Consider the following 23,507-nt stretch of genomic DNA (forward strand, 5'->3'; position numbering starts at 1 on the left):
ACAGACTGTCATTTAAAGGGGCAGACCTCGTTACTGTGGTTACATCGATGTGAATTAGAAATTGACATTCTTTAAAATTCCTTAAAAATCAAGTTAGTTTAATCTAATATTAAAGTTAATCATGTTTGTAAAAATTATGTCATTTTCTTTAAAATTACGACCCATTACGCTCCAAACGCAAGACAACGGTTGAGAACTACATAACCCACAAGGCTTTGCAACTCACATGTTTCCCGTTGCCCGGCAACGTAGCAACAGACTTTACGGAGCCATATCCAGAAGATAGGACTTTAAATCCATCTGGTGGCATTGTGTATTATCATATTCTAAAGTTTAACTTCCTTCATTTCAAGCTATAAATACCTTTGAATAATAGACTGCCTGTGTGTGTTTCACAGAGCAGGTAACAAACAGGAAATGTTGGGAGAAAACGGAGCTTTTGTTAGTGAACAGACTGAAAGCACACGGACATCTTCACATGAAGGTCAGGCAGCTTAATGCTATTTTCCCCCAAGTTTAATTAATAATTGTTTTTTTAATGTCAGCTATTTTAATTTACTTTATTAACCCGCTTTATTTCAACTTTTAATGAATGAAAACCCATTATTATTAATTATTAATTTATTTCATATTTTAAATTTACATATTTACATTTTAAACTTAAAATGTTGTATTTTTGTTCTAATTTTCTCTTTTTACTTTATTGAGACATTTATTTTGATTTTGAATTTTATTGTACTGTAACGTTCACAAGAACCAGACGGTTGGATCTCAGTTTGTCCGTTTATTCGGTAACACAGGCAAACGGGCCCTCGTACAACACTTCACTTCAGCCCCGCACCGTCACACAACAACAAGGGCCCCCCCTCCCCTTCCTGCACACATTAACTCCCTATTTCCTGCAGCACAACCAAACATGTATCTTAAAGAAATAACAACCGTGTGCAGAGATAACCAACATGTCACTGTAAAATAACATTTAACCATCGTTATAGTACATAGCAATTTCCTCATTCTACCTATTTAAGCTTTGTTCTAGGTTGTGTTAAGTAGTTTTGGCTAATGTAGCCCAAACTTTGGGGTAAATAAAGCATGTATTCTCATGAATGTACCAAGTTAAAGCCAATCAGTTTTAGATACTTCGTTGTTATTGTAGTTTGCTGATCATTTTATGTCATGCACCACGTAAAACCCCGTTTCACTAAAACCATTTTACAATACCCGATATCGGTGTTTTACCTTTAGTGTAAAGTTTGCGTTGTGAGGTGGTAGCACTATCACTTTAAAGCAAGAAGGTCCTAGGTTGAATTAGAAAATAAGTTGTGAAGACAGTGTCCTGGAGGAAAGGTCTTGGCTGTAGATTGTTACACTTGGAGTGGGTGTAAAATTGATACATAAATGTGATTAAGCACTAAAAAAAAATCATGTGGCTATCCCTTGTAGTTCCTAAGTTATGAGTGCTAAAATGCTGGAAAAATAAAGTTAATTAAATGGTACAAGTCACCAGTGACTAAAAACTGTTTTCACATCTTTCCTTCCTGGCAGAATGTGATACCAAGCACCCAGCAATGCAGCAGGAGGCTGGGAGCCAATCAAAAAAGCAACTCCCTGCAGACATGTACTACAAATATGAAGAGCTTCACTCCAGACCGTACATCACACCCGATTCTGAAATCCCAGAGAACCTCCTGCATCTCTCGTATCCTTTGCTGAAAATTTTTTTACACCTTCCATTATAAGAATAGTGCACATAGTTTATTTTGAGTAGTTTTTAACTTCAGCTTTTATGTATTCAATTCAATTAAGTTTTATTTATACAGCAGCAAATCACAACAACAGTCGCCTCAAGGCACTTTATATTGTAATGTAAACACCTCACGATTTTATTTAAATATGTTATAAACACTACCTAACTCTATATCGTGCTAATGTTTGCAGCCATTATATGTTTAGCTTGTATTATATAAGTGTATGTGTAAGTATGAATGCTCAGTATAATATACTGTACATTTAAACATGCGTTGTGTATATTGTAAGTAATATGTAGTGTAGACTAAGCAGTAATATTGTTTAATACAGTAGCATTATAGTGCCATTATCTTATGGTATGTGTCATATATTTCTCTGCTAATACTAATGCTTCTAAATTAATAGTATGTATAAACAGTATGGGGGCCAGAGATATTAGTATATTTATACATTATTATAAAAAAGCAGTTGTCATTTTCATGGGACTTTTGCTAAAAAACATTTTTCTATAACACTGATGTGAATTTTAACTTTGATATCCTTAATTAATGATGCAATCAGTCACTCCTTTGGCTATGACTGTGGACGCAGGGCAAACCTGAAGCTGCTGGATGACAGAACTCTGATTTTTATAGCGGGGAACATGCTCGTCCTGCTCGATGTGAACACCAAGGAGCAGAGATACTTGCGCTCCTGCAGTGGAGGGGGAATTGGAGCAATCACGGTAAGGGGAAATTACTCATCATGCAAGGGAACTGTCCCACGGAATCTGCAATCTCTGTGACGGACAGCAGGCACGTTGAGGAGTTAAATAATGCTACTGGGGATTTAAGCATTAGCGGGAAATCTACGGCACAACTACACCGTAACCCCAAATTCTATCGCTTTTCTGCTGTAGTCAGAGGAGCTTGCAAAGAAGTTCTGCTGTAGTTTTATAATTTAACAGTGCGGCTAGCATCAAATGTAAAACTCCAGGATAAATGCCAGCAACCTGGTCGGCTGCTTATGTGGGTTATATCGTAGGCACTCCAAAGATTTCCTGCAGAAGTGTACATTTATGCACCTACAGTTTTCAAGCAGAAATGATTGAGGTACACACAATTAATACCTCAATTGTTTTAATGCAGTATTTACAAGAAGATTTACAATCCCTTATTATAAAATGCATTTGGTCCAGTTGCATAATTAATCACTTGATGACTGCATTTTCTCAGACATGTGTGTGTGTGTGTGTGTGTGTGTGTGTGTGTGGTTAAAGGCCCACCCTGGCAAGGAGTACTTTGTTGTAGCAGAGAAGGGAAAACAGCCCAACATCATAGTCTATGGATATCCTTCATTGGGACCTTACCGCATCCTCAGAGGTACATCGGATTCATTTTACAGTTATTATCTTAATGTTATTTGATGCTCTTGATTTAACCTGCATGTCTGTAGGTGGTACTGAGCGGGAGTACAGTTTTGTGGAGTTTAACCACAACGGAAGCATACTGGCCAGTGTGGGGAGTGCACCTGACTACACGCTGACACTGTGGGACTGGAGGCAGGAGGAGGTGATACTGAGCTGCAAGGCCATTTCACAGGAGGTCTATCGAGTCAGCTTTTCCCCATATAACCCAGGAATCCTCACAACGTCTGGATTTGGGCACATCAAGTAAAGTCAGAGTATAGTCCTCTGAAAATGTTGCAAAAACAACTTTGAGTTAGTTTCTTGTTTTATGCAGAGGATATTGTGGTAAACTCTGGGGTCAGAATAACAAAAAATAACTGCAGTCATTTCTGACTGCAGAGTTGAGGTTTTTACCCTTTTGCAATGTCGAATGTTTTTGTTTTCTTTCTCTCTCTCTTAGGTTTTGGAAAATGGCAAACACATTCACAGGTCCTAAATTACAAGGACTTATAGGACATTTTGGGAAAACTGTACCAACTGATATCGAGGGCTACGTGGAACTTCCTGATGGAAAGGTCTGTACTCGAGAGCCAGAGGCTACCTCCAAGAGAACCTCTTAACTTCCCATTAATCCATTTAAATTGAAACTGGCCACACATCATGTAGTGAAGTCTCCAGATAAAAAGCAAGAATTTTGCTTTTTTACAACTATAGTATTGATTACATGTGTAAATTAAAGTGAATAGGTGATTTGTTATTAACTGTAGATAAGAGGTAGATTGAATTATACAAGTGCATGAAATAAAGCTCTGTGTGAAAGTATGGTTAAATGTAGCTTTTAGTCTAAAGTCCTTTGAGAGGTCGGTGACACTCAGAAAGAAGTATTTACATACCACTTCATGTTTTAGTCAAGAGTATGGAGCCTCGCAAGGGACATTGGAGCAAAAAAATGAAGATGAACTTTTGCGAGATTGGCTCTGTACAAGAGAATTAATATTTCACCTCATCTTCTCCTTTTAGGTGTTGTCAGGAACAGATTGGGGCAATTTGCTGCTGTGGGATGGGAACACCATCAAGGTGGAGATTTGCCGTAATGATGGCCGGACCTGTCATGCAGGGACGGTCCAGCCGTTTTCCCTAGAAGATGGACAGCTGATGACGATTGGCTCTGATGGTGTTGTCAGGGTAAGATCCTTGCTACACCAATCACAGCATTAAACCATAGAGTCCCCTTATTTTGCCAAAAACAAAAACATTTGACCTGTCAGAGCATGGCCATGTGTCCCCTGGGTGTGAACAGTAGTAACTGCCAGCAGATACTTCTTGTCCTTCAGCTTGTTCCACCACATGCCAAACATGCTTGATCCTGATGGAGGCTACTGCCACAGCAAGTCAATTTTGTACAGCTAAAATTAACAATGAACTTTTTCTGAAGAAGGAAGAAATGATTATTCTTTCGGAAACTATGTTGGGGACTATTGCCCTAGTGGATTAAAATACATTATTTTTAATTATTAGTACTTTATTGGACAAGCATACATTTTTTAATTAAGGGCTAGAGTAGAAATATAGAGGCACTTTCTCTTTCTCTTAAAGAAACTGGAATTTGTGTTGAGCGTGGATTTGAGCAGATGGATTTATTGAGATCATGTCAAGCAGTTATTTAAAAAAAAATGCTGACATTCTCTTTTAAGATAATCTTGGTGCTTACAGTACAACCAATTTTCTGTAATATTTTCACCATGACCATTTTTATCAATACCATTCTTTTTTTCTTTCTAGTTGTAAAATTGTATCAATGTGTGAATAGCAAAAGTAAAATTTTCCCATCAGGTTTGGGACTTTGAGAGGATCAACACAGCTGACAGTAACAGTGACGGCATTAGATTTGAGATGGAGCCCAATAATGAGCTGGTGGTCGGACGCAATGTGTGCCTCTCTTCTGTGGTGAGGAGGAGCTCCCTGCCTCACTCCTTCGTTTGGTTTGCCCAGGTCAGAAAAAAAGCTTTGCACTTGGAAACCATAACACATGATCCACACTCACCTCGGTCCTGATCACTCTCCTGTGTGAACTTGTAGGATTCTAATGGAGCCATCTGGAAACTGGACCTTTCATTCACCAACACAGTAAGTTTCCTGCATCTTTTGTTTCTATGGAGAAGCTATGTAAATGCAGCAATTTGTTTATTGGGGATTTGAATGAACAAGTAACAGTGCAGGCATTTCTAAATGGATGGATTGTAACTGATAAAGACCAAAATGTTATATTCTCCGTTCTTCATAGGAACTTCGTTAAACCATTGTGTGTCATAATACAGTGCGCAGGTTCCGGCCTGTGTAATAAAGTCTTTTGTGTGCAGAGTCCTGATCCAGAGTGCCTGTTTTCGTTCCATGGTGGGATGATTCAAGGCCTGGACGTATCAAAGAAATCCCACCTGATGGCAACAACCACTCTGGACTGTGAGTCCATGTGTGCTTACATACCTGTACCATGCTCTCCTTTTCCATTGATTCAGTGCTAGTGGCCAGTCAACCACTAGCAGTTCTATGCATTTCAAAGAAAAATGCTGTTACACTTAAACTGTCGCCGCACCCCAAAGCTATTGGGCCCAGATTTGGAACCACTTTCATGTCAGTAGATATTAGAAAAATCACCAAACTCACACATGCCTGTTCTCAAGAGCTAATACTATAGATATATAGTTTATATAAATATACTATATATGTGAAAACACATTCAAACTCTGTAAGAGCTGCTATTTTATCCATGTCATCCAGGCTCTGTCAAAGTTTTTGATTTCCTGGCAAAACGAGAACTGACCACCAGACGCTTTAATCAGGGAGGAACTGCTCTCTGCTGGGCTCCAGCTAAGGTGAGTGTGTCAGTGAAAACAGAATTCTTCTTCCAGTGTGACTCAAAAGGCTCAACAATGGCTCCGGTGTTGGCTTTAAGGTGAGCCAGAGTGGAGGTTTACTGGTGACCGGCTTTGAGAATGGAGTAGTTCGCTTGCTGGAGCTGTACAACCCTCAGAGGCTGCAAACTATCACAGGACAGAGCCCCGAAGGAGATGCCGAGCTGCGCCTTAGACAGCCCTTCAAACCACATGATGCTGCTGTTACAGCTGTGGCATATGAACGAAATGGAGAGATCCTGGCCACTGGGGTAAGCGGTTTTCTAGTTTACTACTGTGGAAGCATATAATATGGAGTACCAGTAACAAGGCTTCTTCAGATAGGCTAAATTCATCTGCTACACAAAGCTAGGTTTTGTCAGCATTTATTGGCTTTGGCAAGAAGGAATTTCCACCCATTAAAAGTTCAGCTAGAGCTAAGCTAGCTAGAGGTGAAGTTTGTAAAGTTTCTGTAGACACTTTATCAGTCTAAGGTTAGTTTTGGTGTTTGTTGTATCTTTCTGATATCTCTTCTTATTCTGATCTTTCTCCTCAGAGTGCTGACTGCACTGTGTTCTTCTTCACTGTTGGAGAGAACTACAACCCCATCGGTTTTATCCACGTCCCTGGGCTGGTAAAGGCGCTGGAGTGGTCACCGCATTCTCACGTAAGCTCAGTGTTTAATCATTGCTGCTGTGAATGTGAAGGGTCTCTGTGATAGATTTGCATAACGTTGTTTTTTGTACGTTTTTATACAGAACGATAACAATCTGGTCATCCTGTGTCAGAGCGGTCATGTGGTTGAGGTGCACAGTCCTGATCTGGCAACTCAGAAACCAACCAACACCTTTCATCTGTCAGAGCTGCCCAGAAGATCCTTCAAGTTTAAAAGCATCAAGTCTCGAATCAAGGTCTGAAAGTGGTCTTTCTTGACTTTAGTCTGTTTGAATAAATAAATTCATTTTCGTCAGCACCGCTAAGGTAAAGAAAGATCAACCTTCACTTCTGCGAGTGTTCATATTTTGGCAGTACAGCTCTGTGCTGGGTGGTGAGAGGTGAAACGTCTTTAGGCAACTTAAAGTCCAGATGCTCCAAGTCAGCAATAGCTGAGCTGTGACAGAAGTGGTTTGTGAAGAGGCTTGCAGGTTCACAGTAACCGTGAGCAGGTTAACCAGCTATAAAATCTTAAGTATGTAAGTTTTACTACTTGGATGTGTAACCACTAACTTTATCTACCAGTACTGTGGCTAAGGTTAATTGTGCGGCCTTTTTGAATTATCGCTGTTCTTAACTTTTATGGCTCCATTAACTGTGTTTTTGTACTCGGTGTTTCTTTATTTCCTGCCTTTTTACTCTGTTTAAAAGAACTGCTGCTTGAATATGAATGGAAACGTCATTTCAGATCAGATGTTTTGCATTTTAAATTCTGTGTTTCAGAGAGAGGAGGATTTTGCAAGAAATAAAGCTATAAAGGAGGAGAAGAAGAAAGCGAAAGAAGAACGGTTAAAAGATACAAAGAAGCTGGATGTAGAGCAAGAAGAAGAAAAAGAGGAGAAGGAAGAATTACCTCCTATCTATATCCCTGATCCACCAAGTCCTCTCTGCTGTGGCTTCTATTCACAGCCTGGACACTTCTGGCTCTCCATGGTATGCATACAAACACAAACACACACACCCATAATATGTCTGTTTCTTAGAGTCATACAGGAATATGATACCAAGTTCCTTCACCCACAAAAGTAGAAAATAAACTAGAGTACAACCTGCATTTGCTGTCAGTGAGTAAAAACATGTAAAATTCACAGTTAAAAAGGGTGAGGTACCAAATCTTTTTTGATAGCTATCAAATCTGTTCAAAAAACAAACCATTGTGCAATATCAGATATAGTCCAAAAACAAGAAGACTAGAAAACTCATCTCCACTTTCAAATATATTGTACACTCTGAGAGTCTTTAGTGCAGAGGTTCCCAAACTTTTTTTGCTGGGCCCCCCTTTGTTTTACAATTCACATCCCCCCCCCTTCCACACGCACGCACGCACGCACACGCACGCACAAACACATCCTCCAACCACACACACCCGTATTTTGCTCCATTGCGGTTTATTTCACACATCAAACATTTAGTAAGCAATTAAGCAAATACAAGTAATCTGCAATAAATGACAGGTAGTAAGAAAATAAACTACTAACTCTTTTACGTTATATCTGCACCTACACGGGTATTTTTGAAAACTCAGCTGTTTCGTCCACACATAAACGGCGTTTGGAATCACAGAAAACGGAGATTTTTTAAAACTCATTTTTTGCGTTTACGTGCGGACGAGGAATACAGAGTTCGTCACGCAACGTCAAAGGTATGTGCCTTTTTCACGTCACGCTGTGCGCCACGTTATTGTTTACATGAGATGAATTGCAGAATGGCAGATAGAGACAAAATACTGTTAATCTGACTATCTGCAGGTTTTACACGCTTACATTTACACGCAGTTACTGTCCCTCCATTTACAAAGGCAGAGGCGTCACGGTGTAATTATTTTACATGTAGTTGTTTTTTTCTTGTGTAATAATATTCAACATTGCTATCAATACATTTTTCAAAAAATGCCTCTCTGTGCAAAATGGGTTTAAAAACATAAACAACTGTAGGATACTGTTTGTCCGTGATTTGGAGAGCTCAGCTGTGCTGACGAAGGGAAAATCAATTATGCAGGGGAGACCTACCTTGGCATTTGTGCAGGTGAAACCAAAGGGAAGATTTGTTTCACCATATTTTCTAGTCTTTGGCTTAGAATGAAGTTGGTTTGGAAACATATACTGTTAAAAAAACATCTTAAAAGAACGGTAATATTCCGGCAGCTGGGGCGCCAAAATACGACCGTAAAATAACAGAAAATAACTGTCCCATAAAAATACGGTTATTTTCAGTAATGAAAATAGAGTTTGTTGCGCTAATTTTACATGGGATTTTAACGTGATCAAACAATGAAATTACCTATAAACAAGGTCAATGAATGTGGCAATATGAATCATAATACGTAAATGTACAGAAATATACAGTTAACAGTTGGTTTAAATAATAATGGAGTGCATGCCCTGGGACAGACTGACAGAGGCGAGGCTGCCATATCGCACCATCGGCCCCTCTGGTCATCACCAGTAGGTGAAGAGTCTTGACCATGGACACAATACCGAGAGTGTCCGAGCCGGTGCTCGAACCGGCAACCTTCTGATCACAAAGTGAACTGCCAACTTTTGAGCCACAATCGCCCTAAATAGCAATGATAATAATACTTATGTGATGTAACACAAGCTTATAGGAATCATGTTATATACTTTTCCATAGCATTACATTTGAATTCAACAGTTCAATCTTTCAAATAACAGACAGATATTTGTGAAATCATGATACATTTGTGAATGTATTTTTACAATCTAAATATGCATATGTACAAGAAAATATATTTACAAAACAAGTAAATTGTGTTTTACTATATTTACAGTGATGTTATGTTATTTTACCTTTGACATGTAAAATCACAGTCTACTTATGTAAATTTAATGATATTCTAGAAAGACAATACAAACTGTAAAATACACAGTAAGATACTTTGACATTACTATTTTTTGGAACAGTGTATTCAGCAATGCTTCATCTCCCGCTTTGCGTTTGTGTGGGCGCCCAGTACTAGCAGCGTCCAAGCCTTGTTTTTTTTGTTTTTTTTGTTTCCCTTTTCATATCGCCCCCCCCCCCCCCCCCCTGCAATGGCGGGCCCCACACTTCGGGAAGGTCTGCTTTAGTGTAATTGAATGCAATGGCCACACATTACAGTCACATTCATCAACAAGGAGTTAATGATATCTGTTTAGCTCTGGAAGTTGATGAGATATAGGTAAATATCCTGAAGTGTGATTTTTTTTTCTTCACGACTAACTGTTTTCTGTCTCTCTGAACCCTGTAGGGAGGCTTTGACTCAGGCTTCTTATATCACTGTAAGTTCTCTGAGAATCAAGACGAGGATCCTGAGCAGCGGCAGGATGAACCATTCAGCTTTCTGCCTGTACATAACGCAGAGGATGACCCCATCTGTTCCATCACCTTCAGGTAGCCTGAGGACAGACGAGCTTTTCTAAACTTTTGTGCAGCTGTTTACACTTTACATGTTTTGAATGAAAAGGGTGGTGATTGAAGTGCAATTCCTGGTGCTTTGCAGCTCCAACAGACAGCTGCTTCTCTGCGGCATGAACTCGGGCTCCATCAGGATTTATCCCCTGCAGCCTGGTGATCACAGCCTCACCTCCATGCAGGCATACTGGACTCTCAGCGTCCACGACAACCAGTATGGACACCTGCGACACATCCGCTGTAGCCACGACGACCTGTTTGTGCTGACAGCGGGAGATGACGGGAACATCTTCTCCTTCAGTCTGCTTCCTCCAGAGGAGATGCAGCAAAGCCTACAGAGAAAGAGAGCCAAGATTCCTTCACCCAAGGTCGGTCACATTTTGATGGCGCATTGTCTTTAAACCAGTTATATAATAATCAGCTTGAGTTTGTAAGGGACTAAAATTGAGCTAGTTCATAAGTTTAAGTTTAAAGGGGCACTTTATAGGCCTAAATGCTGAACTCGTGGTCACGTGTTCCCAAGTAAAACAGTTCAGTAGAAGACAGACCCCCCCCCCCCAAAAAAAATAAATTAAAGAAATGTTTAATAAAATTGTTTTATATGTGTGAGGTTGTATCAATATCATCTTTTTTGCATGATTTAGATAACTCTTGGGAATGAGACTGAGGATATTGAAGATCCAGCAGCCTACAGGTGAGAATAAATAGCAAGTTTAGTTATAATTTTGTATCAATTAATAATTTCTTCCTCTGTATATCTACCATTTTCTCTTTTTGGGACTCTCATAAACTGTATATACAGGTGAAACTCAAAAACTTGAATATCGTGCAAAAGTTCATTTATTTCAGTAATTCAACTCAAAAGGTAAAACTAATATATGATATAGACTCATGACTTACAGCTTACCCCAAATTCAAAATCTCAGAAAATTAGAATATTGTGAAAAGGTTCAATATTTTAGGCTCAAAGTGTCACACTGTAATAAGCTAATTATTCCAAAACACCTGCATGAGGTTCCTGAGCCTTTACATGCTCTCTCAGTCTGGTTCAGTAGGAATCACAATCATGGGGAAGACTGCTGACCTGACAGTTGTGCATAAAACCATCATTGTCAGCCTCCATAAGGAGGGAAAGCCTCAAAAGGTAATTGCAGAAGAAGTTGAATGCTCCCAAAGTGCTGTATCAAAGCACATTAATAGAAAGTTATGTGGAAGGGAAAGGTGTGGAAGAAAAAGGGCTAAATGAAAAAAAGAACTGGTCTGTTGCTCAGTGGTCGAAGATCCTCTTTTCTAGTGAGAGCAAATGTTGCATCTCATTTGGAAACCAAGTTCCCAGAGTCTGGAGGAAGAATGGAGAGGCACACAATCTAAGATGCTTGAAGTCCAGTGTGAAGTTTCCACAGTCTGTGTTGATTTGGGGAGCCATGTCATGCTGGTGTTGGTCTACTATGCTTTATTAAGTCCAGAGTCAACGCAGCCATCTACCAGGACATTTTGGAGCACTCCATGCTTCCTTCCGCAGACAAGCTTTATGGAAATGCTGACTTTGTTTTCCAACTGGACTTGGGACCTGCCAACACTACCAAAAGTACCCAAAACCTGCTTCAATGACCATGGGATTACTGTGCTTGAGTGGCCAGCAAACTCACCTGACCTGAACCCCATAGAGAATTTATGGGGCATTGCCAAGAGAAAGATGAGTGACACGAGACCGAACAATGCAGAAGAGCTGAAGGCCGCTATTGAAGCAATTATAAAAAATAAAGGTTTCAAATATCTTGCTTTTCATGTAATGAGTCTATATCATATATTAGTTTGACCTTTTAAGTTGAATCAGTGAAATAAATGAACTTTGCATGATATTCAAATTCAGCTTCACCTGTATATGATGGACATAGCTCACCCGATCTGAAACATGAAGATACCTTAATCCTGCATTATTTCTAATGGCCAGTAGAAGGACACTCCTGTTTCACAAAGACATAGAACGAAAATAACCTTACAACCAACACATCTGTGACCTAAGTAAACATTTTCCTGATGAGTTAATGGTCTCAGTCACTACTTTTAAGTCTTATTAATGCATTATGTTTATTTTGGACATCAGAGTTACACATACTTTACAGGGTTGACAAGTAGGCAGAATATGAGCGTGCAGGGTTCCTCGGATTCATAGTTCGTGACATCATGTTATAAACTGCCAAAGTGGGGGTGTTGAAAGCTTGACTCTTCACAATGAAACTTTGCTGTGGCTCATGAAAAGTATCAAGTTTTCTCTCTTCTAACTTTCTAATGTCTCCTTGTTCCAGCTTAGAGATGGCTAAGCAAAAGCTGCAAAATGACCAACTGCAAAAGGAGGCTGAGCTAAAGGTTTCTGAAAAGCAGAAGAACCTGAGTGAACTCCAGAAGAAATTTAAGAAAGTGCTGAATGACAACCAGAATCTGTCGGAGCACATTCGCCTGAAACCTGAGGTACAAATGCAAATCTGGGATGTGTATGTGTGCACTATCCCTGAGTTGGGAAATTCAGCTGCGTTGCCACTGAAACTGAGATTCAATGAGATGTGAAAAATAATCTGATCTGGAATGTTTTATTAAGGGATAGACACAGTAGATTGTTGTTAGATGTATGTGTTGTTGTGTGTCTGTAGGAGCTGCAGCTGGACCAGCGATGTTACAAACAGGCAGAGAGGCTGAAGGCCCAGCGCGTGATGGAGGTCAGGAAGCAGCTAGCCTGGGAGCAGGAGCGCTGCAGCATAGCACTCAAAAAACTACAGGACTGGTACATGCAAGTTTTTATTCTACAACTATTTATATTATTCACAAATCAAAAAAATAGTAATTTGTCTTAAAAAGAGCCTTTTTGGTGTGAAACAAAGTGTTAGCTCCTCTCCTTCTAAGGTTAGCGTCCCTTTCAGCCAGCTTTGTTCTGATTCTGACTGCCTGCCCCTCAAACAGAAAGCTTGAACAGCTGGTGGGACAAAGCTGTGTTCCTGACTTGACCACTGACCTGCACAGACTACATTACTTGAAACTTTGGCCAAGTGAAATATGAGCGTGCATCTTTAGAATAGTGTATGTAGCCAAATGACAAACACCTATGCTTGATGTCAGGTTCAGGGACTCTCTTGGTGGAAAAATGGTCACTGTGGTTGCCATCCAGACCAGCCACAGAGTCTCCACTTACCATTTACCGGAGCCTGCCGAGCTTTCAGCTCAGGTCAGGCATCGGAGCACAACCAGAGAGCCTGTTGGACACAGAGATGCTGCACTAGATTGTAGGAAAGTCAGAGCAGAGACTGCAAAAGGCAGCACCAAAATTGACGGTAAGAAAGTGATTGTGTCTTTGTTTTACACATCAAAGATATATCTTGACCTGCATTGTCACCTATGTGCATTCAGAGGAGGAGGTGTTATGCCACCCAGTGATTCGTACAGCCAAGATCAAGCTGGGAGATCGTCAGGAAGAGAGACTTCGAAAGGCTGCAGAGAAAGCTGAGCAAGCTCGAGCCAAAATAGAAAAGAAGAAGCAGGAATGGGCACAAATGTGAGTGACTCTGCAGTGTCAGGTTAACCCACTAAGGAGTAGCTGGAGCTTAAATGATTACTATGATGCTGGTTCAAAAATGTATTTGGATTTTTGGTGTCTCAGTTACGCAGAGAAACCAAGTGAGGACTATGAAGATCCGAAGGACGTGGAAGCCATCCGTGAAGCCAAAGAGAACATCGGGGACTACATCGGGGTGAAACACCGGAGGGTGAACGCTGAGATGAAGAGAGAAGAACTGATTTCCTTGGAGGAAAATGTACAAACTCACACTAATACCCAGATGTTCACATCTGCTTTAAATATACTTTGTGCTATCTATTTCACACCTACGTGCAGGCATATAATTATGGTCCTTAAATGTCATTATTAAATTATCTGGATAATCTAATGACTCACTCCATCATCACTAGATGCATGAAAAGCAGAGTGAGCTGAACAGACGGATCGTGGCATTGCGGGACTCCAAACTTCGTCTGGTGTCTTGGTTGCGTGCTCAGGCTCAGCGGCTGCAGAAGGTCCAGCAGCGCCTGGCGGTTCATCTCCGCCGGCCTCCACCCATCCTACCCAACATATTAACAGAGGAAGTGCCAGAGGAGAAGCTGTGGTACAGCCACTCCACCTTGGAGCGATACCGGTCACTGAGGGAGCAGAGGTACAGAGGATGGCTGTTCTCTGAAAACCAAAACTTTAAATGGTTTCAGTTGGTTTGCTTGACATTGTTGCTACAATGACATGAAAAACATTAGAAAACAAAAACTGTAGATTTTTTATGTTTTGTTTTTAAAAAGGTTTAGGGATTTGGAGCAGGAGGGAGCAGCGAGTTTGTTGGAGCAGCTGGAGAAAGAAATGGAGGAGGATAAAAAGGAAGAAGAGCAGAGGAGAGATGTAGAAGAAACTCCCAGATTGTCTGTTTCATCTGTAACCAGAGAAGAAGAGGAGACACCAGTGGACGAAGGATCTGAACTGAGCGAGCTGGAGGAGGAGCTTCAGAAGGAGGAGGAGATCAGACTGCTGCATGAGCAGAACACTCTGCTGGAGGAGGTCATTGTCATTAATTTGATTTTTAACTGAATAACTAGTTGGAATGTCTTCTGGATAATAACTGATGTGGGGATGGATTTTATCCTCAGATGGAGACTGCGGTTTGTCAGTTTGACGCGGAGCTGCTGCTGCTGTGTCGACAGAAGCTGCATCTGGACTGGCGGCTGAAGCTGGCTGACCTCCGCCTGGTGACGCTCTTTCAGGAGATGCTGCTCCTCAAACAATTTCAGAGGAGAGAGGGAGGCTTACATGAGAAGCTCAACACCTGCATTATGGAGGAGAACAGCATCACAGTAGGTGGATTGAATTAGCCTGGAGTTGGTGTTTTTATTTAATAATACGCTATAGTAATCTGCTTAAAAGGATATAGCAGCGTTCTTATGTTTTAGCTCACCTATGCGCATCCACATGCATCGTTATTTTGAATGGACAGTTTAGGGATAAAACAGAGTGGCTCATTTGGTGACGAGCAGAGGAGAGATGTTGGGCTTATTGAAAGGTAGATGTTAAAGATGGAGAAAGAGAAAGAGGAGGTTTTTAGTGTCAGAGGGCATGCAGGTGACTGTCATAACAGGAAGACGTGGAAGCAAGTGGTTTGTTTGTTTAGGGTCGGCACAATTGTCAGCTTTTAAAAAGCTTGTCACTTGCATTCATCAGTAGTTGTTGTACTCTTGATGCTTCTGGTGGCTTCATACATTGCTATTTTACAGTGACATTCCTTATTTTATTTGTTCTGCTGCTAAATGTGCTTTAAAATAACACTGACTTACTTTAAATTGATAAAAAAAAAGACTTGAAAACAGACCTGAAGCATGAAGATTTTATCAGATATGTGACTCAAATTTACAATTCATTTTTTCCACACATAACTACAATAACTGTGTAGTGTTTGCTGCCAAACACTGGTGGCCTGGAAATCATTATTTGCCAAAAAACTGTGTAAGCACAACACTGGACCTGCAGTTATTGTAGTCCTCACACTTCCTTCCTCTGATCACTCACAGTCAAAGCTGGGAGAGTGCAATGAACAGCTGGAGATGAAGAGGAGAGACATAGCCAAGCTGCAGGAGAGGGAGAAGGCTCTGACCGCTGCCTTCCAGGCTTCGCTCGGGGAAAACAATAAGTATGAAGAGTTTCTGACCAAAGTCTTCAAGAAGAAGATCAAACGTGTGAAGAAGAAGGAGCAGACGGGAAATGAAGGTGAGGGAAAGTAACACAGTGTGTGTAACGATGTGTGCATCAGTACTTTATGATCACAGTGTGTGTTTGTAGAAGAAGAGGACAGTGATGGAGACAGTGATGGAGACAGTGATGGAGACTCTGAAGAAGACGATGACTGGGATGATGATTATGACAGTGAAGAAGGAGGAGCTGCTGTGAATGACAGTATTTGCCCTGAAGGTCAGTAAAGTGGTGAAAAACATTCATCTCCTTTAATTTTTTAACAGTGAAAACTTTTCTGTTGTTCCAGCAGGAGCACAGAAACGTTTCAGTACTTTGAAATGCACCATTAAAGACAGATTTCAGGTCATTTCATTTTTCAGCCTGAAAACAGGTCTCTTTAATTTGACTTTAAGCATAAGTCTGTGTTTGTGTGTCTCAGGCTGTGAACCTGAGCTGTTTGAGAACACACTGCAGCTGCGTGAACGTCGACTGGACCTGGAGGAACTGTTAACAGAGGAGAAAAAGAGCGCTGAAGCTCTGAAGAAGGAGAGCGACAGCCTCGCAAAAAAGGTCAAACTCATCGGTTTTCATCACTGTTGTGCTTTCTGTACCTTGCTCTTGTTATCACTCGTGTGTTTTGCACTCATGTTATTGTGCTTGTGTTTTTGCGTGGATTTGATCTGCTCTGCAGGAGAAATCGGTGAAGAGCAGCCGGGCTGCACTGGAAGACGACTTGGATTTAATCAACAGGGAGAAACTGCAGAAAATCAGTGAACTGGATGTTGTGGTTCCTCTGAGATTGCACCAGGTAAATGGGATGTCATGCTGGATATTCTCTGGTGACAAAACTGCTTCAAGCAAGTCATAACAACACATAACAGATGATTGTCTGCCTGCTGTCAAAAATACTTATAGTGAGAAAGTACAACCAGCTCAGTCTGTACAAAAACAATTGATTAGTCCATTTCACCAAATATCCAAGCTTTTACAAAATCTATACAAATCCTGCCTTTTTTTTTAAAATTAAAAAATTAAATGTATGTTAATTAAAAATACACTTTAGAAATTATAAATTTTAAAAGAATATTGCAGGAAATAAAAGGTTTTTCTCAGAATAGGCATTTGGACCGTGGCGATCACACAATATCCACAAATTTTAATAGCCATTAAAAAAACATTCTGTGTACATGTTTTTTTTTTGTCCTCGTAGAGATGTTTAAGTCTTTAAATAAAGTGAATAAAACAAAAATTCAAATGAAGAAACGAAGTAGAAGAACACTCTTTTGCATGCGTGATTTTATTGATCTTTATTGATCCAAAGCCAAACAGGATTAAAACAAAACATTTTCATGGATTTTACAGATTTTTATTATGAATATTGACCATAATAGACTTCCATGCAATACTTTGTGATGTTTTATTTAAAAGAAATGGTTACAGTGCAGTTTAGTCTATATTACAGAAGTTCTTGAACTTTTTCTTTTTGTTTTCTCCTTCCTTCCACTTTCACCCTGCGTCTTCCAGATTGAGTATGTTGTTAATGGCTCAGTGCCGTCAGATCTGAATGAGGCGTTGGTGCTGGACAAGAGTGAGCTGGACAGGCTGAAGGGGCGCATCCAGCAGCTGCAGGGGGAAAAGCTTCATCAGAAAGATCTGCACCGTCAAGCTCGCCAGCAGCACACCAAGCTCATCCACGACCGCAGAAACATGGCTGCCACGATCCAGAGTAAGAGTCTCTGACATGGAAGAGCTGAAGTGTAAAGATATACGAGAAGTTCACAGGTCACATGTAGACATTAGCTTTAAAAGAAAACACACATGCAGATGAAAACAAATCCAGATTTGTGTTGCAGGATTTGCCACATGGCTTCAAGAAAATATTCCTGTGACTTTCTTCATGCGTAGATTTGATCATGTGTTTGTTAATCAGTGCTGTTGGGTGCCTGCTTGTATCTTGGTGCAGCATTGGACCAGCAATGCAACGAGTTGATGAGAACAAAGTTTGGGAGGCTTGTGGATTTGGAAGCTTTGCAGATGCTATCGGGGAACAGGAGGCTGGAGGAGCTGAAGCAGGAAAAACTCCTCAAAGAAGCCGCATACGCCAAGGAGATCAGACAGTGGGATGTATGCTTATCTGTGTGTGTGTGCGAGATGTCTACATCTGTGCTGTTTTGATCATTTGCAAAATGAACATTTTAAAACCACTTCGGGTTACATTTTTTTTAAATCTTCTACTTGGGGGGTGTGTGTGTTCAGGCTAAGGTAGAAGAGGCACGTCAAGCTGTGATGGAGGTGACCACGTGTAATACAGAGCATCTCCGCAGTGCAACGAGTCTGAATGAACAGAAGAAGGAGCTACAGCTTAAACTCAGCACCAGCCAAAAGAAAATGGTAAACAATGTGCAAGGCTGATGAGCCTGGGATCCACGGTGTCACACACACATATATAAACAAATAATGCAGTTTATTTTAATAGTGTCGTTTAACATAAATACTTTTAATATGTTAATATTTCATTTTTGTTCCGGATAAAAAGTGAATCCCGCTATAATTATGCAATTCTGCTTTTCTCATTCAGATCCAGAGACTTATACAAAATATACAAAATATTTGTTGCTATCATGTGTTACTTTGCCCATATACTCTATAATCTATATATGTGTGAATGTATCCAGGGCAGACAACAGTTCCAGGACTACAGGAGACACACAGACCAGGAGGCTATCCAGAATCTCCAAGACTTGGTGATAAAGCAGTCTCAGCAAGCTGAAGCCCTCAGGAGAGAGATCCACCTCCTGTCGTGCAAAGGGGGTCACATGTTGCCCCCTGATCAGACCAGACTGCCACCACTTTCCCCCTTGCGCACCCCCATAGGCAGCATCAACACTGGAAAATAAAGAATGTCCACATAGCGCAGCTGAACAGAGTACGAAATATACATGTACCCATTTATATCATGAACACTTTGCACACCAATAAGGCTTAATAATCATGGAGTGTTGCTTTTCAGTGACCCTCATCACCTTTTCTCTTCTGCTCTTCTGCTATTAACACACCTAAAGAAACATTAAACGAATAAGCACCCAGTACAGGGACACTTATTTAATGAGATATGATTAGAAACATAAATGAAGTTATGAAATATGTAGTATTTCTGTATTTTGACCCCACAAATTACAACACCACAACCAGATGAATAGAATCAACTTTTTGGGACTTCCTTACCTGCATGTTTGAGCATGCATCGAAACTTCCTACAAATTACTGTAATTAGTCAAAGAAATGATCATAGAAGCATAACAAACATCATCATGATTAGTGTAGCTTCTATCCACTCGCACCAGCTGTTAAATAACTCCAGTCTATTTGAGGTCAGACAGCTTAGCAGTGGATCCCATATCTAGTCCGAGTCCGGCACAGAGGGGCTGAGTGAATGTGGTCTGGACTCTGTGGAGGAGAGTCATGGTGCCAGAGACTCTGTAGAAGGACAGAATGCCTGCTCTGTGATCCAGGTACACTCCTACTCTGGACGGCCGGCAGACTGAAATGGGAGTCTTTCTTTTGTTATGTTTGAAAAAGCATCTTTGGTCAACACATTGCAAAGCCCAGGATTTGTCATTGTGTCCGAATTCACTTTCTTCTTGCTGCTTCCTGCTGATATCCCGGTATGTGACTGCCACTGTAACCCCTCCGCCGCTCCACTCCACCTCCCAGTAACAACGTCCAGTCAGAGTCTCTCTGCTCAGCACCTGAAACCTGTTAGTGAAAGCATGTGATTCTGGTTTGTTGGCATATAAATCCACTGCCAGTTGCACTGCCGCTAGCAAAGTGGGCATTCCTGTTACTTTCCTGTTCCCTTCGGACAATATCAATAATGAGTTTGCCGTGCTCTGATCCAGTGTGAGCTGACAGGAATACTGTAAGAATGTAGCTCTTGTTTTGGGATCTGGTTGTGGCAGTAAAACATCCACTTCACTCACTGTCTGTGAGATGTTGGTATAAACATCACTAAACATTTCCTGCATTTTATCCCTGGCTTTTGCCACAGCTGCTGTCACATCCTTAAAGTAGCGCAGAGGACGGATGTTGATGCTCGGTGAATCTGTCCATTCGCTGATGTGTGACAGTGAGGTGTAAGTGCAGAGAAACTGTGTGTGGTCCTCCGTATGGAAAAGCTGCTCCAGCTCAGTGTTTCTCCTCCTCAGCTCAGAGATCTCCTGCTGCAGCTTCTCCTGAAGCTCTTTAACCCGACTGACCTCAGTTTTTTGCTGAAGTCTGATCTGCTGGGTCACATCAGATCTTCTTTTCTCAATTGTTTTAATCAGTTCAGTGAAAATCGTCTCACTGCACCTCACAGCTTTATCAGCAGAGTGATTAATGGCCTCCACCTCCTGCTGAAACACTCTCTTGGCTTCCTCTCTCTCCTGGAGTCTCTGCTGGAGTTTTTCATGACTTGCCCCGAGTGCTTTCTGCCTCTCTTTCCTTTCTGCTTCAGCGGAGACAGTGCAGTGACCTTTATGCTCATCCATGGAGCACAGATAACAAATGCACTGTTGATCAGTGCGGCAGAATATCTTCATCACCTCATTGTGGCGAGGGCAGATAATCCTCATCTGGGAGGGGTCCACCAGCTTGTGTTTTTTGAAGGCAGTAGATTCATAGTGAGGCTGGAGGTGCTGCTCACAGTAAAAGACCAGACACTGCAGACACGACTTGACAGCTTTCATTTTTTCCCCAATGCAAAAATCACAGGCCACATCTTCAGATCCAGCATCGCAGTGATCAGCAGGAGGAGCTTGGAGTCCGCTTTTCTTCAGCTCCTCCACTAATTCTGCCAACATGGTGTTTTTCACCAGAGCAGGTCTTGGTATGAAGGCCTGTCTGCACTGAGGGCAGCAGGGGATCTCCCTCAGATCACCTCTATCCCAGCAGCATTTGATGCAGTTCATGCAGTAGTTGTGTCCGCAGGGAATAGTCACAGGATCTTTCAGTAGATCCAAACAGATCGAACAGCAGAGTTTGTCCTGGTCGAGCTGAATTCCTTGCTGCGCCATTTTACCTCAGAGAGAGTGCGTGTGTGAGAGTTTCACTTCCTGCCACCCGATCCAAACCAAAACTCAGTTCCTTTTTCTTGCTTTGCTATCTTGTCAGTTGTCTGCACTCTGGCATATATTTGGAAGGATCAGAAAACAGGAAGTTATGTTGATCAAAGGGCAAACAGGAAGAAGGGGGAGGGTATTTTATGGTTCAGATAATTCCAGGAAGAGGAGTGGTTTCACGAAACAGGGTGTGTTTTTATGTCCTGAGTGTTAGAAATAGAAAAGAGTAAGTGTGATATAAAAATGCCTGCAGACAAAACAAAGCAGAACCAAACCAGTGAAACCAATCATCACTGGTTTGGCTGTAGTGTTGATCCATGGGTCTGTAGATCTGTTTTCATTGAACAGTTTGTGGCCTAAATTGATTCATGAAATACTAAACATGATGATGTACCAATTCAGTGTAATGTAAATCATGTTTGATATGTAATATGGGTATCGTGTTTTTTCCTCTTGTAATCAATGAAGCAGTTTATGGGAAAGTGCTCTGGTGCTCTTAACACATTCTTTATTTTATTTTATTTTTTTAAAGCTTATGTTTGTAATAATAGAAGTAAAAATGATTTAAAAAAAATCAGTCACTTGGTACACTTGGTCTGCTGCTTGTTAGTGCAAATGTCTAATCAGCCATTCATATTGCAGCAACTTGATGCATTTAGATAGGTAGATATGATCAAGACAGCCTGCTGAAGTTCAAACAGCATCAGAACGAGGAATGTGATGAAACCCCAAAAAGTTGATTCTGTTCATCTGGACGTAGCGTTTTCAGGTGGATAAACGTTTCAGCTCTCCCACTGAAAATGCAACGTCCAAATGAACAGAATCAACTTTTTGGGGTTTACTGACCTGGATGATTAAGCATGCATCAAGAATGTGATGAAAGTGACCTTGACCGTGGCGTGGTTATCGGTGCGAGACAGGCTGGTATTTCAGAAACTGGCAATCTATCAGGTCGATAAGCAGCAGAAGAACAAACCAGGTGCCATTCCTGTGAGCTAAAAATACAAAAGTGAGGCTTCAGTTCACACTGATTCACCAAAACTGCACAATAGAAGATTGGTGAAGTGCTGCCGGATCTGAAGAGTCTCAGTTTCTGCAACATTCGGAGGGTAGGGTCAGAATTCGGTGTAAACAACATATGGCCAGCAGATCTGTATGATCTTAGCAAAATCCCTGAGGAATGTTTCCAGCAGGCTGTTGAATCTATTTCATTCAACTGGGTACTAGGTGATTTTTTTTTTAGGCCCAAGCATCCCTCACTAATATGATGCTGAATCAACAAATGTGGAAGTGAAGTCAGAATCAAAATCAATCAGATGTCAGGTGGTCTTGAGATGTTTTCTTGAAGCAAATCCAACCAGGATGTAAGGTGATCATAAAGATTGTGACTATCATAACTATAGAAATCTTTAAGCAGTTGTGTTCAAAGTTCAAGGTGTTCCTCTTCCAGGACTGTGAAACACTCACGCTGTTATTTAGTGCATATAAATCAGCTCATTATACTCTGTTCATACTCTGTTCAGTAAAATGCACAAGTTTACATGTTGTTCCATTAAATTTGCTGCTTTTTTGTGTCGTGAGTTTCGCCAACCTCATTTTCAGTAAGAATTTTTTAGTTTAGTTTTATTTAACTGTTTACAGTGGTATGCAAAAGTTTGGGCACCCTTGATAATTTTCATGATTTTCCTTCATAAATCATTGGTTGTTTGGATCAGCAATTTCATTTAAATATATCATATATAGCAGATGAACACAATGATATTTGAGAAGTGAAATGAAGTTTATAGGATTTACAGAAAGTGTGCAATAGTTACTTAAACTAAATTAGGCAGGTGCATAAATTTAGGCACCCCAACAGAAAAATTACATCAATATTTAGTAGAAATACCAGCCTCCAAACACTTCCTATAGCTTCCAATGAGAGTCTGGATTGTGGTATTTTGGACCATTTTGTTTTTACAAAACATGTCCAGTTCAGTCAGGTTTGATGGTTTCCGAGCATGGACAGCCCGCTTTGTCATGATCTGGGTGGGTACCTGCAGGTCTCCAACAGCGGCTCCTCCTTTAGGTGGAGTTTGGTTGCTCCTCCCTGGCTGACCACCTGTGAGCAATTATTCCGGCAGTATATCAGACCTGCGCACTCAACCGTTCATCGCCTGAGTATCTACTATCCCCATGTTAGTCAAGTGGAGCATTATTGCTCTGTCCAGAACCTGTGTGATGACTTGTTCTCAGAGGTAGCACCTGGAGTGGAGGTCTTGTCTCCCTCCTTTCCTGGACCTGGGCCGCTTGCTGCTGATACGACGTTGCCTGCCGGCCCACCACTCACTTGCCTGCCTCCCCACATCTCGACCGCTTCCGGGCCTTCCGCCCCACCTGTCCCCTCCACCTGAAACCAAGTAAGGCAACTCAGTTTAACTGTGGAGGATCGTTGATTGTCTGCTGGATCCCACTGACCGTGATCTCCTCTCATTCCAGTGCCCCGGCCCCTACATAGTCCT

The 23,507-nt window shown here is 41.1% G+C and overlaps 2 protein-coding genes across 3 annotated transcripts; one reads left to right on the forward strand and one right to left on the reverse strand.

The window, feature by feature from the left end:
* The first annotated feature begins 230 nt into the window (after positions 1-230).
* Positions 231-22,581, forward strand: cfap44 (cilia and flagella associated protein 44). 2 transcript variants are annotated; one of them, XM_026174476.2, is made up of 34 exons: positions 231-484; positions 1,546-1,699; positions 2,311-2,473; positions 3,008-3,110; positions 3,184-3,400; positions 3,597-3,711; positions 4,157-4,321; positions 4,970-5,128; positions 5,216-5,263; positions 5,497-5,596; positions 5,915-6,009; positions 6,090-6,299; positions 6,584-6,694; positions 6,786-6,938; positions 7,465-7,674; positions 9,989-10,131; positions 10,241-10,520; positions 10,797-10,846; positions 12,462-12,624; positions 12,804-12,934; positions 13,267-13,478; positions 13,555-13,699; positions 13,805-13,958; positions 14,113-14,354; positions 14,491-14,743; positions 14,833-15,036; positions 15,748-15,943; positions 16,016-16,144; positions 16,347-16,477; positions 16,599-16,715; positions 17,432-17,633; positions 17,871-18,031; positions 18,164-18,298; positions 18,583-22,581. In XM_026174476.2, the coding sequence occupies exons 1-34, from the start codon at positions 418-420 to the stop codon at positions 18,802-18,804; spliced, it is 5,340 nt and encodes a 1,779-aa protein (XP_026030261.1). In that variant the 5' UTR covers positions 231-417; the 3' UTR covers positions 18,805-22,581. The 2 variants fall into 2 exon arrangements, with proteins under 2 accessions (XP_026030261.1, XP_026030262.1); XM_026174477.2 differs by having other exon boundaries at positions 16,019-16,144.
* On the reverse strand, positions 18,355-20,961 carry LOC113026060 (tripartite motif-containing protein 16-like). Its single transcript, XM_026174478.2, has 2 exons — positions 19,133-20,961; positions 18,355-18,793 (listed from the first exon to the last, which is right to left on the reverse strand). Exon 1 carries the CDS (start codon positions 20,959-20,961, stop codon positions 19,270-19,272), a length of 1,692 nt encoding a protein of 563 aa, XP_026030263.1. The 3' UTR covers positions 18,355-18,793; positions 19,133-19,269.
* Positions 22,582-23,507: the final 926 nt, after the last annotated feature.

The sequence above is a fragment of the Astatotilapia calliptera genome, chromosome 7 (assembly GCF_964374335.1).
Source record: "Astatotilapia calliptera chromosome 7, fAstCal68.1, whole genome shotgun sequence".
In the NCBI taxonomy this organism is placed as follows: domain Eukaryota; kingdom Metazoa; phylum Chordata; class Actinopteri; order Cichliformes; family Cichlidae; genus Astatotilapia; species Astatotilapia calliptera.